The sequence below is a fragment of the Anthonomus grandis genome, chromosome 17 (assembly GCF_022605725.1).
Source record: "Anthonomus grandis grandis chromosome 17, icAntGran1.3, whole genome shotgun sequence".
NCBI lineage: Eukaryota > Metazoa > Arthropoda > Insecta > Coleoptera > Curculionidae > Anthonomus > Anthonomus grandis.
In genome coordinates, this window is record NC_065562.1 from 14851080 (window position 1) to 14865605 (window position 14526).

At 32.6% G+C, this 14526-nt stretch overlaps 1 protein-coding gene across 2 annotated transcripts in view; it reads right to left on the bottom strand.

The window, feature by feature from the left end:
* Positions 1-6362: 6362 nt before the first annotated feature.
* LOC126746043 (uncharacterized) overlaps positions 6363-14526 on the bottom strand; it is a 60523-nt gene continuing 52359 nt past the window's right edge. For both annotated transcript variants that reach the window (XM_050454125.1, XM_050454124.1), the window contains exon 12: positions 6363-14234. In XM_050454125.1, the coding sequence (XP_050310082.1) occupies positions 14149-14234 (86 nt within the window). In that variant the 3' untranslated portion in view covers positions 6363-14148. The remainder of the gene's footprint in view (positions 14235-14526) is intronic.

The following is a 14526-nucleotide window of genomic DNA, read 5'->3' on the forward strand; positions in this document are numbered from 1 at the left end:
GAAGAGGATTGCAGACTCATTTTCAATAAATTTTGGTGTGATATAAACTGGGACCAAAGAAAAGTCTTTGTAACTAATCATGTTCACAAAAGTGACCCAAATAGAATCTACATCAAAAATGCCGAATCAAGAAGAACTCATAGTTTACAGTACCATTTTACCCTGAACAATAAAAAATTGCAAGTTTGCAAAAAGATGCTTTTGTTAACCCTTAATTTAGGCGAATATAGTGTTCATAGCTGGATAAAAAGTAGCGAGCATGGTATGAATACTAGTAGAGAGATAGATACAGCAAATAGAGAAAGAGAAAATATTTTGGTTCGTGTACATGAAGATAAGAAAAGGTACCTAACAGATTTTTTCAATAGCCTTGCAAAACTGCCCTCGCATTATGGTAGACGTGACTCATCCAAACTTTACTTGGAAAACACAGTCCAATCTAAAGCCCAACTTTTGAAAATATACAACGAAAAATGAATGCTGAAGAATGTAGAATACCTCTGAGTAGATCGACATTTAATCAAATTTTTAATGATATGAATCTTTCAATACACCAAATTAAAAAAGATAAATGCAATCTATGTGGAAACTTAAGCGAAAAGATCTGGAATGCACACATTTTAAAAAAGGATAGAGCTAGGACAGAAAAATCGCTCGATAAAGAAGCAGCCAAGAAGGGAAATAAGTTTTTAACTATGGATCTCCAAGCCGTCAAAGCGGCACCTTGCCTTCAAGCAAGCGCTGTTTTCTTCAAAACAAAACTCACAACTTTACAGTGTACGATTTGGTTAGTCACCACGTAAAACGTTTTTGGTTTACAGAAACCGAAGCAGACTTGAATGCATTAACTTTGCCACTTGCATCATTGAATATCTAACCTCAAACTGTACTCTAATGAAAAGATTCCCATAATTATTGTAAGCGATGGATGCACCTATCAAAAATACTATAGGCTAATGCTCTGTTATCCTTTGCAGTTGACAATCAATTTGTAATCACACAGAAGTTTCTGGAACCGGGTCATACTCAAATGGAGTGTGACTCGGTTCACAGTTGCATTGAGCGAAAACTCATAGGTAGAGAAATACATTTGCTTAGTGATTATTTATCCGTCACTAGAGAAGCTAAACTTAAGCCTTTTCCCTATGCGGCAACAATGATGGAGTTACACCAATTCAAAGATTATAGTATCAAAGCACTTCACAGATACTCAGCCATTAGACCAAAGAAAGTTGCGAATGACCCAGTAGTCACCGACATTAAAGCCCTCCAATATTCCCCAGAAGGACGACTTTTTTTCAAACTTCACTTTGATGAGAAGTGGCTCGAATTGCCACATCGACTAAAATTCGTTTCTGGTGGTGGTGGAACAACATGGCCTCCCATTTTTAACAAAGAAAAATATCTTTACAAAAGTGGAAGGAAGCACTTACAAGAGCTGAAAAAAGTTTTACCTAAGGACTGTCATTATTTTTATGATTTGTTGCCTCATGAGGCTAAATAAGTGTTTTTCAGCACTTTTTATGTATTAGTTACACATTTATATTATTTTCATTTTTTATCAATAAAACTTATTTTCTATAAGATTCGCATTTTTTATTTGCCAAGTTTTAGTAAATGAAATATATCCTAACCCAATTTTTCTACATTATAAAACGAGCAAATGAAAGAAATACATTGTATCCCACAATATTTTGCTTAATTTGAAAAAAAAAAGTGAAATTAAGTTTATTTATAAAAAAGTTAGGTAATTTTATTGCCAAAGGACATTCAAAAATGTATTTCAAACCAATGTTTCAGATTCAAAAAGTTTTATTCGCTTCCTGTAAAATGTATCATTTGTGGGTTACGAGGTTCTACTTCACCGACGATATACTAATATTCCACTGCATATTGGGTCTAATTCTGGGAAGAAAAAAGTCTATGCTTAATTGTTTTTTACAAAGTAATCATGTCTAAGTTACTAGCACAAGTATTAAAAGATTTACACATTTTTTAAATAGTGAATTCTTATAAATATTCGGTCTAGGAAATTCCAGGTGAAAAGTCTTCTTTCACCTTGTATTTCCATTTCCAAAGAAAGGGAGTACTGAAAGAAATTCTGGATAATTTAGTTTATTTGTTAATACCTTATACATATAAACAAGAGTTTTAATGCTCCAGTTCTCTAAGGAAAATCTCTCAAATTCCTTCAAAAATAAATTATGGTCATAACTTTCTGTGAATACTATCCCACTTTTTTATAAAACTATATTTTCAAATAGTTCTATAGTTTTAATCCTTACCTCATGTTGAGGAAATCATACAATACTACTGTATTCCAGACTTAGTAATATCAAACTATCAACAAATCTTAGATAATACTTTGGTAGTCCATCGAAAATAACAACATCAAAACGTCCTAGTACTTCGTCACTGCTAACGTTTGCGTTCAAAACTTTAACCATTACTGATTTTTCAGTTTTATGTATTGTTCCATCTTCATGACACAGTGACATTGGAACATGTGTAATGGGGTATGATAATGTTTTTTCTACATCAATCTCACCTTTGTACCATTAAAATAAAAATGTACCAAATTGCTTACCATTAGATAAACGGTCTTACTCACACTATGTGCATTCACGTTACGCCTCTTATTCGCACGCTCTCAGCATCTTTTCCCTCGCCTGTCAAGGTCTTATGCTGTTCAGAACCGCCTGTCATTGTACACATTTATTTGAAAAGACTTACTCAAACACATACTTACAATTCCCTTTACAGGAGAAAGTTTATTTCACCCCCTAAACTATGCACCTTTCAATTCATCTGGTAGATACTTTTGCTTAACTAAAATCGCCGTCAATTTTTTTCCATAATTATCAATAAACAAACTAAATTGTATTAAATTTTGAAGCTTACAGAAGTAAATTTTTTTATCTTATTTATTTTACATTTTAAAAAATAAAAGGGCTAATGGCGTGCAGGGCTGATGCCTGCCAGGTCATTGTTGTTGGCCTTGGTGTACTATGACTCATCACTCCACAAATTTCTAGCCTTACAGGAAGACCGTTAGTCGGAGGGTTCACTAGCTCTTGGATTATTACAAAATGTAGAGGTAGTAGAAATAAAATAAAATTAACCTAGACATACATGCACGCAAATTACAAGTCATTAAGGTTCTGCAACATAGGTATAGATAGGTCAAGAAATTCTGTGAAAGAATAATTAGCAGATCTTAATAAAACTTTTTTAATGACAATATCAAATTTTCGTCTATTCAAGTTGCGAATCCTTAAAGGCAATAAATTAGACATGAGCTTTCCATAGTGCAAAATAGTATTTCTGTTGTATAGCTGCTATTAATATAGTTGCTCTGAGACTGAGGTACCTGAAGGTTTTATCTAGAACGTGTTTGGTAATTATATATATTAGCCATTTGTTGGAAGGTATTAGAATGACAGTGACGAAATATTTCAAACAAAATAAGATCATATATATAGTTAGTATTTTGTAGTGTTGAAACAGAGGCCTACAGTGGTCCCTATAGTCTGCACATGATAATACCCTAACAGCTCTCTTCTGCAGAAGAAAAAGAGAATGCAACTTAGTAGCAGCACAGTAACCAAAGAACAGGATGCCAGGATGTGAGATTCAAAAAGAGCATGATAATCTTCTTTTGAGATGCCTGGGTTATTAATCTTCATAGCTACTGTTCTTATTGCGTAAATAGCTGATAATAGACTTTTTAATGTGAACATCCCACTTTTTAAAGTTTTGGTCGATCATTAGTCCCAGGAACTTATACTCACCCCCTCTTTGAACCAAACTATTGTGAATTTGTAAGGATATTCTAGGAGAGAGTGTGTTTGGAAAAACCATAAATTTAGTTTTAGAAGTATTTAAAGCTAACCTGTTTTCATCAAACCAGCATTTTATTTTGTGCAAGTCTGCAGAAGAGATGGATCCTGCTCTGACCAAGATAGAAAAGTGTCGTCTGTAAAAAGGATTTAAGAAGTAAGAGATATTGCGCAACACTTTTTAACCACCACAGTTTTATTTTGTAAAAAAATTTCTGAAATAGGCACGTTAAGAAATAGGTTTAGACAAGAGTAAAGGATAGCCATAAAAAAATAGCAAACTCTAATTAAGAACGACTTGCGTGGTCTTTTTTTACTTTATACTAGCCATACATACCTTTTTCCACAGTTAAGATAAGGATCTACTTTATTGTTAAGGAATACAAAGTTTTCTGTCGACAAAAGCAGGCTAATGACTAAATCCTAACAATTTGTTTGTAATTATACCCCAAACTAAACTAAATTAAAATATTAGATTTAAAAACATGTATAAGTTGGATAAGCACAACTAGATACAAAACATTTTAAAGACAGTTTACAGATTAAAATTTGTAGAGTACAATAACACTTTTTATATTAAAAAACAAAAGGATACAAGTATAAACATATAGGTTTATACTTGTATTACCGTACGTATGTACGGTACTGTACTACGTATTACCCAAAATAATGGCAACACCGCTTGGTTGCGGCTTGCAGGCGGCGGAATTTTCTGTATTTATTTTTTGAACCGGGAGTCAGCAGACCTCACTTTGCTGTGTTACTGCACGTTGCATTAATAATTTTTGAGCGTTATTTTCGTGTTTATTTCACTATGGCTGTTTATACCCCTTCCGAAAGAGTTCAACTAATTAAATGGTTTTATGGAGCCAATTCGGCAGTACAATGTAGAGATTTGTTTTCAGTGACATTTGAGAATAGACCGATTCCTTGTGCAAAAACGGTTTTAAATGTGGTTACAAATTTTGAGACATCTTTTTGTCTTTAAGATTGTAAAAAATGCCACACAAAACGTCAAGAACCACCTGTTGAAGTGGTCCAGGATATAGAACGGCGGGAAGAAATGGTTTGCAGTACCCTAGAACTTGATTCGACACAGTCCACTAGAAGTGTTGGAGAGGAACTGGGAATGAGCAATAAAACTGTTGCTCGTATCTGGAAAAAATATGGGTACAAATGTTTCAAGTATTCAAAAACTCAGGAAATATTTCCTGAAGACCAGTGGCGAAGAATGGAATTTTGTGAAACCATGATGGAAAAGGCAAATGAAAACGAATATTTTTTAAAAAATATTTTGTTTTCTGATGAATTTTCTTTTCCATTACATGGCAAACACAATCCTTCCATTGTTCGTTATTGGTCTCAGGAAAACGAGAACAGAAGTTTTCAGTTTCGTACCCAGTATCCTCATAAATTGAATGTTTGGGCAGGTATTTTGGGCGACAATGTTATAGGGCCATTTTTTATTGATGGCACTTTAAACGCCCAAAAGTACCTTGAGTTGCTGCAAAATCAAGTTCTTCCTGCCATTCAAATCCTACCTGATGTAGACCTGGGATCGGTTTATTTTCAGCAAGATGGCTGTCCTGCTCATAACGCGGCTAGGGTAAAAGAATTTTTAACAAATACTTTTCCTAACCGCCTTATTAGTGGGACTGGCGATATTAAATGGCCTCTTAGATCTCCGGATTTGTCTCCAAATGACTTTTATCTGTGGGGTTACCTTAAGCAGACCATTTACAAGCATGAATTTAGTAGGCCAACAAATTTAAAGGAGTTGCGAAATAAAATTGTCGAAGGTGCCAATTCCATTTTACCTAAAACTCTTTTGGAGGTGTGAAATAGTTTTTACGATAGGTTAAGTTTTTGTTTAGCGAAAAAAGGCGGTTTATTTGAGCCTTTTATTTAAAAAATGATATGTTGTTAAGTTTGTTTATTAGAATAACGCTTTAATTTTCATTATGCAAAACACAGCATATTAAACATTTTTAAGATTACAATTCTATGCGGGTTTTACACATTGTCACGTCTGTAAAATCCGCATTAAAATAAATATTTTAAAAATGCCTGGGCTAAAAAATTTTCGCGTAATATTTTGGGACATTTTGTCGCCAAACGTAGCAGCTCCTACGAAAGTCAGATGTTTACTAATTCCATCCTCGGGCCGGCCAAAGCGGTGCTCTGTCGCAGGCATTGCAAAGTTTCGCCTCTATGCGGTTTCCTATAAGTAACGAACGAAAACACGATCTGTATATATATTCAAAATCTTCTGTCAAAAAATTCTCCCGTGGTATATAAAGACTCCTCCAATAAGAGTTTTGAATTTTCCTCTAAACTGTCTGACAGAGACAGCACGTCTGATATTCTCAGGAAGATGATTAAATATTTTAATAGTTTACAAATATCCAACCCCTCAGTTCCATTCTATAGATGCGCCTCTGATTTTATTTACTTATTTTTTATCTATTAATAAAGTACTTTTTGAATTTAGGAAATTGGAAGGTAAAAAATAAAAAGCAACTCTTAATTTTTCAAAGACTTTTTAATAATTGTACGCAAATCGTACCAACATCAATATTAATGTTTTATATACAGCCTTGTTACATATTAAAATAGTTATTTTATGTCGTTGAAGTTACCATTGACAAATTTTTTTATCTATTTTTACATGGAACGGACGCACTTTGTTCACCCATTTATACAACCCCCGGCACCCCCCTTCCCCTTAATAATACTGACAGTACGAATAATTTTTTTTTTGTAATTTTTATACGAAATTTTGTACAAAGCGCCAAATGCGCGCCCGTCCGCGCCAAGATTCATTTTTATTTATTTATCTTTTTTTTAGAAAACAATAACAATCCTTACTGCAATCGGCATTAGGATTACAATAACAATTTCTAAATTTTTTTTATAAATAAATTAATGGAAAAGTAACATAACACTGGATGTAGTACGTAATATTACAAAAAAAATATTATAAATAATATTATGGTACCTATGTACACAAGAGCGAAATATTTACATAAAAAAAAACCACAGGATCCATTTGTGATGTTATTCCATGTCGGCGCAACTAATCAATGTACTATACAAGCTATAAAACAATATAGTTAGAACTAGGTTTCTATATCGTAACTATAATATATTTGGGGCCTCCGATTTAGGTTTATTAGACACAATAATATCAATAATTATTGATTCATAATCACAATTAAAGCTGCGTAGCAAAGCATTTTCTTTAGGAGCCACTTTGCTGGACGAATTAATCGAAAAAAGGCTTTTACAGTCCATAAGGAAGTTTTTTTACATCAGCTTATTAACTAAAAGAGACAATTAAGGTTAGGAAATTGACATTTCAAGGATTTATGACAAATTCCAAGATTTGAAATGTTCAATTAAAGCGTCAAAATTTTAAGGATTTCAAATATTAAATGGTCAACATTTCATGAATTTCAGATTTTTTCTGAAAGTTAAGAATCTTCAACATTAATAGATTAAGGTTTTAATACAACTGAAGGTTAGGAAATCGGAATTCCAAGGATTTCTGATATTTTTTTTTTAATCAAGCACTAAGATTGTCAACATTAAAAGATTAATGTTTCAACATTTTGAGATAAATCACCAGATTTTTCATCTCGATTTTAAGGCTTAATATTTTTCAACGGTGGAGAATAAGACTTCAAGATTCTAAGATAAATTTCAAGATCTTCAATTTTAAAAGATCAAAAGTCTGAGATGCTAATTAAAGTTAGGAAATCGAAATTTCAAAATTTGAAATTTTGATTTAAAGCCTTAATATTGTCCAATGTTAGATGGTTGACATTTAAAAGATTTAAGATAAAATCCAAGTTTTTCAATTTAAGAGTTGAAATTTCTTAACGATTATGGTGTTTTAAGTTTAGATTAGGATTTCTCATCGTTAGAAGGTTCAAATTTTAAGGTTTTGCGTTAAATTACTAGGTTTTCTATTTCGATTTTAAGGGTTAATATTTGCCATTGTAATTTTGAAATTAAGATTGCAAGGTCTCATTAATAAATTTCACGATTTTATGATTTTAAATTTTTATCTTGACCGTTAGGAAATTGAAATTTCATGTTTTAAGGCTAAACTGTAAAAAATATTTAATTTTTTTCAACAATAGGTTTTAAAACTTTGACGATATTATGATTTACTTCAATATTATCAGTGGATTTCATGATTCAGCTTTTTAATGGATAATTTAACGTACAGAGATCGTGGATCGTCCAAGCAAAATAATTATTGATGTTCTAAATTGATACAAACATTAAGAAACATTCCTTAAAATTGTTAAAACCTTGTTCTACAAGTTGAATAAAACGCTTTAAAAAGAAAAACTGCTTCAATGAGATACAGAGAAAAGTGCATTTAGTTTACAATTGAGGGGCCCGGAAGTAAAAAGGTTCATGTGCACTTTTTTAAATAAATCGTCTAACTGCAGAATATCATACCTAAAGGTTATCCTAACTTGGAGGTAAAATGATTCAAGCTCATGCAACGTCCCCTGGCTCACCATCTCTCGGAATCTTTGAAAGCATATCAAAATATCCACTAGTAAGGTATCTGGTAAAATGATTCAAGTGCACTTGAACCATTTTACTTCTAAAGTTTCGACAGCCATTATTGTTTGACGGTTGAATGTTATTGTCGAAGTTTTACTTAGTTTGATTTAGAAATACATTTATTTTGCAGTGTTGTTACTGGGAAACCGATGGAAAGTACATTAATTTTGTATAAAATAATAAAACTTAAGAGATCTTTATGAATAACAAAATGTTAGGTTGAATTATTTTAAAAATATTTTATTTTCACGCCTGCATAAGAAACAAGGGTAGTTTTTTAACGCGTTTCATAAACCATGTTTGGATTGTGAAATTTTTCCTTATTCCTTTCCCGTCTCTACATTTTTATTGTTCGACTGGAACTGTTGTATCTACTGCAAAAATGGATATTATAGTCAAGATAGTGTAGAGTTAAGGCGTTTGGGTCACAATACAAAGGAATTACATTAACGGGATGGAGTCTCAGCACAGTCTAAAACTTTTTTTACTTGAATTTATTGCAAAATTATAGTTTTTAAGCTACAATATTAGATACCTGTTTTAAAAAAAATAGGGTGTTCTAATCGATGTTTTCGCGTTTAATTTTGATATCATCTGCAGGTTTTCTCTGTTTCATTTTTGTGTTTTTTTTTACAGAAACTGATCCGTTTCAGACTGATGAAGATTCGGACTATGTTCCTGAGAAAAATGAAGAAGTAGAAGTTGAAAGCCATGAAGAGGTAGAAGTTGAACATGAAAATGAATATGTACATGTAACGCCAGCAAAAACTAGACAAAGGAAACGACGTCAAAAAGGGTGGAAAGATAACACTGCTAAAAGGTTGCGCACCGAAGGAAAAAAGTATATTGGAAGAAAAAATAAGGTACGGAATGCCTAAAGGAATAGCCTCACGTTTGTAGATATAAGTGCAACGAAAATATTAGTGAGGCCCAAAGAAAAGACCTGTTTAAGAAGTTTTATGAACTTTCTTCCTACGACCTGCAAACTGCATTTTTATCTTCTTGCATTAAAAAAATTCAGTACAGCCACAGCTGTTACAAAAAATAAAAACTACAGCACCGTTATATTTTTAGTAGAGAAACGAGTTTGTAAACAACTTTTTTTTTACGCACTTTTGACATTTCTGTGCGACGATTTCAGATTGTTTGCAAAAAAACTACAGATCTTAACATGATTGAATCTGACAAGCGTGGCAAAAAGAAGCCTCCAAATAAAATAAAGGAATCGTGCAAGAATCTTGTTATTTCTCACATAAACATGTTTCCAAAGTATAGTAGCCATTATTCTAGAAAAGACAATCTAAACACAAAGTATATCTCAGGAGAACCGAGTGTCAATAAGATGTACAAATTATATCGGGAGTTTTGTAGTGACAAACAAGAATTACCAGTAAAAGAGTCCTATTATAGGTTTATTTTCAATAAGGCATTTAATTTACGGTTCCACAAACCCTATAGTGACACCTGCAATCGTTGTGATAATTTACAAAATCTAGTAAAACACTCTACAAATGAAGACGTGATTAAAAAAGGTATGGACGTACAATTTCTGTGTCTTTGACTTACTGAATGGAAAAAGTCATATGTTTGTATGGAATGAAACTATTGCATCCAAGGGCTCATAGGAGATAGGCTCATGCTTAATAAAATGTATTTAAAGTCTTCCATCTACAGTTACCAAGATTGTTGCATACAGTGATTCGTGTGGAGGACAGAATAAGAATAAAAATATTTCTAAACTATTTAGTTTTGTTGTTCAAGCTACAAATATATCAGAGATTCACCAAAAGTTTCTTGAAACCGGGCACACCTACATGGAATGTGACCGTAGTTTTGGTTTAATTGAGAAGAAAAAAAGGCAAATTCCTCAAGTTTTTATCCCAGCAGATTGGGAGACTGTAATAAGGGACACATCGTCCAACTTCATAGTGTGCAATATGAACAAAGATGATTTTTACTCTTTTTTGTCGTTCAATGAAATGATGAACCAACCCAAAAAAATAGCGACGCTTTTCCTTAAAATGGAAAGAAATTTGCTGGTTTGCTCATTATAAAGGTGAAAGACTAACATTTCGATACAAGAATACCTTAAACCCTGATATAGACTTTCGCAGTTGTATGATAGGAACTTCACAAGTTGGGCGTCCGTGTTTTTAAGTTTTCAATACTAAAGCCTTTGAATAAAACTTCAATAAACATTAAAGTCGCTAAATACAAAAACTAATTTAGTTTATTGAATTACGTTCCGCCGATTCATCATACCTTTTACAAAAACATAAAGCACGACGGGGAAGCAATAACAAAAAAAGTAAAAAAGAAACAAGCACATACCAGGACATCGAGGCAAAAAGTGTCTGATACAGATCAATCCCAACCGGGACCAGCTGAGTCAGACGAAGAAACTAATGAAGTCGTCGAAATATTATATTCTGATTATGAATAAGACTTTTTTTTCTAAAATAGAGTTTAGTATAGTATTTGGACTTAATTTTATTCACTATACCCGCATAACTTTTTACCTTAAGTAAATATTATTTGTTTGAAACTTTTTTTAATCTTTAAATAAAATTTAAGTGTTAACATAAGTTTTTAAAATTACTCCTGGAATTTTCAAATTGAAGTAAACTTTAAAGTAATTTATCTCAGCTTTATCAAAAATGCACTTAAACCCTTTTACTTCTGGACCCCTCAATTGCCAAACATAACCTATTAAAGTTCAACTAAATCCTGATACCCTAACGAGCCTAGACCTTCCTTAATAAAAAAACATAACTGGCTTACGAAGAAATACTTATATTTTACTAATTATTAGCACACAAATTCCTGCCCTGAGGAGGGCTAAATAAGTAGTCGAAACGTTGAAATAAACTCAATATTTTTTTAACTTAAGAATGTTTGAAGAAAGGAGGGAGAAAGTAAACTCAAAGTAAGTCTCATAAATCCAGCGTCTATTTTAGGTTACGCGTTTCGACGTATTAGGGCATCATCAGACCTATCTAAATACAAAAGCCACACGCTAGCATCAATAAAAAATATAAAATAAAATGAGTTTACACCATCGTGTATCGTTATTGACAATAACGATCCCCGGGTTCGTTTCTATTGGGATTCAAACTTAAGAATACCTCGTATAGCAGATTGTATGGCTCTCAACAGATTTTTTAAAATTCGAATGCATGTTCATTTTGTGAATGTCGAGGAAAAGGATCCACAAAACAATGATCGTTTCTGGAAAGTAAGGCCTCTTTTTTGGATGCAATAAGACAAAGATGTATATCTCTGCCTTTTGAAGAAAGTGAGCTATGCATTGATGAACAAATGGTCCCCTTCAAGGGCTCCTTGAACGTAAACCGTCACCATGGGGTATAAAAATTTTCGCTCTGTGTGGAAAAAGTGGGACACTCTACGATTTTATTATATTTGAAGGATCAACAACCAAATTAGAAGACATAGAAAAAAAAGTTTTCGGCCTTGCAGGTGCTGTTGTAGCAAAATTATCAATAAGAATAGACGTACAAAATATTCAGTTGTATTTTGACAATTATTTCTCCAATTATAATTTATTGCAATTTCTTAGGCATAAAAATATATATGCCACATGCACAGCTAGAAAAGATAGATTCAATAAGCCACCATTCACCTCAGACAAGGAAATGCAACGCGGATCTATGGAAGAAATTATTAGTGAAGATGGTGAGGTTATTATGACCAAATGGTGTGACAGACAACAAGCCTCTGTTTATGGCCTCAAATTTTATGGGTTCTGGCAAAATAGATAACTGCCGTCGCTGGAATAAAGTCAGTAAAGAGTACGTCATGGTGCCGAGACCAGAAGTAGTAAAAACTTATAACCGTTACATGGGCGGCGTTGATAAGTTAGATTGCACGATTTCGATTTACAGAACATTCATTAGATCACGGAAGTGGACTTTGCGAATGTTTACACATGCCATCGACATGGCTTGTACTAACGCATGTTTTGAGTACAGACAAAAAGCACAAGAAATGGACATTCCATCGAAAGAAATCTTGGATTTGATACATTTGATACAGGAGCCACGTCGCAGAAGCTTTGATCGCGTGTAATGCTGTATCAAGAAAAAGAGGAAGACCTTCAAATGAATCACTTTTAAGTCCACTTCCAAAAAAGAGAAAGTACCAAAAAACTAGACCCATCGATGATGTGCGCTTCGACAATACAGGACATTTTCCTCTTCACGAGGATAAACAATCAGCTTCAAGATGCAAACTTATGGGCTGTAAAGGTACTTCTCGGATTTCTACATACTTTTATTTTATCGTGAAGCAACCCTTTGGTCACAATGTCGTCAAATGACAACATTCAAAAATTATACCAAAAACAAAAAAAAAAAACAATTTTTTAAGATAAAATGCCTTTCCGCTAAGCATAATAACATTATTTTTAAAATATCAGAATTTTTAAAGTTCTTACAAATAATTGTCACTGAAAGGGCTAAATACGGCAAAACGCGTAACCTAAAATAGACGCTTGATTTATGAGACTTAGACTTTGAGTTTACTTTCTCCCTCCTTTGTTCACATACTTTGAGAGTAGTCTATTTTGAATAAGAATGTTTTAATTACAGGGATTATCAAAAAAAATCAACTTACTTTAATAGTAAGATGATTTTAAGTGAAGTTAAGACCATTTTTCTGAAATAGTCTGTATACATCCTTGGAACTGGCATATTATTAAACGAAGTCATAAACACAAGAAAATGTCTTAAAATAAATACAATACAAAATGTTCTGTGTCAAGAAAAACTTACCAGATCAAAAGCAACAAAATGTTTGAAGTTATAAAATTGAATTAAAACAAGAAACAATACGATACAAATTATAACGATTCTAGCGTCCGGAGGATGCTAAATAAACAGTCGAAACGTCGACATAAATTAATCACTGTCTACTAAAAAAAAACCAACTATATAGCATTTTTTCACGAAATACGCCGGCCAACAAAATAGCTCCTTACTAATTACATACCTTTAGTACCAACATTTCACCCTAACCCCCTAAACTCTTATCGAACGTCTAATAAACTAAAATATTTACTATGTGGCCCCAAACAACTCTTCAATAGAAAAAGAAACGTTAATAACATAACTAATCTGTCGGATAATCATGTTACTAAAAAAAAAAAACTTATAACCATTATACAATTAAAAAAAAAATCTAACTGTTAAAATGCGAGATCACCCCTTAAATAATTTTGTACTTTTTCATTATTTCGTCGTGCAAGCTGCTGCTTTTATCCGAAAAACCGAGTTCTCACATGTGGGTTTAATTTATCATCTTTTGCACGAGGATACCCTTAAGAAACAAAAAGTTATCTTCCTAACGTACTATATACAAGTGTACACACATTTACACGGTCTTAAAAATTAAGCGAATTTCATTAACAAAACCGTTACTCTCGAGTGTCAAGAAAACCAAGGAAAAAAATAAATAAACTGCCAAAAAAAAAAATAAACTAAACTCACTGGGTCTGTAGTAGTAGTAGTAGTAGTATATCAACGTTCTTGCAGGTAAGTAGTACGAACGGTCACTAAATTAAAAAATATAAATCTCCAAAAATAAAAACAATTATGTACACCTTCTTAACCGATACGATATTAGTTTAAATTACTATTTTAAAAAATATTCTGATTGCACTCTCTTATAAAATAATATGTTTTATGAAATTCGAATTAGTCTAATTTCACTAAGAGGTACCGTAGTCTGACGACACGGACGACGTCGACGGCGGCGGCGGAGACGGGTTTCGACTTTGGTAACGTGGATCATCATCTGGAATACCAAAAGAAGAAACAGTTTAACTTTTATGATTTTTTTTTTAATATAACGGTTAAGTTAAAGTGAAATACAAGAATTTACGACATCGCGAATATCTTGGAAACATTGCACGTACTTTAATAATAATAAGCCTTTATTTTCAACAGGCAACTTGCCCAATAACAGGAAACAGTTGCAAACAATGAAAAATATAGTTAAAAAAAAACACGCACAAACAAACCTAAAAAAAAAGAAAAGAAAAGAAAAAAGTAAAGTAAAGTCACAATCTCAAAAGTTATCAAAAAAA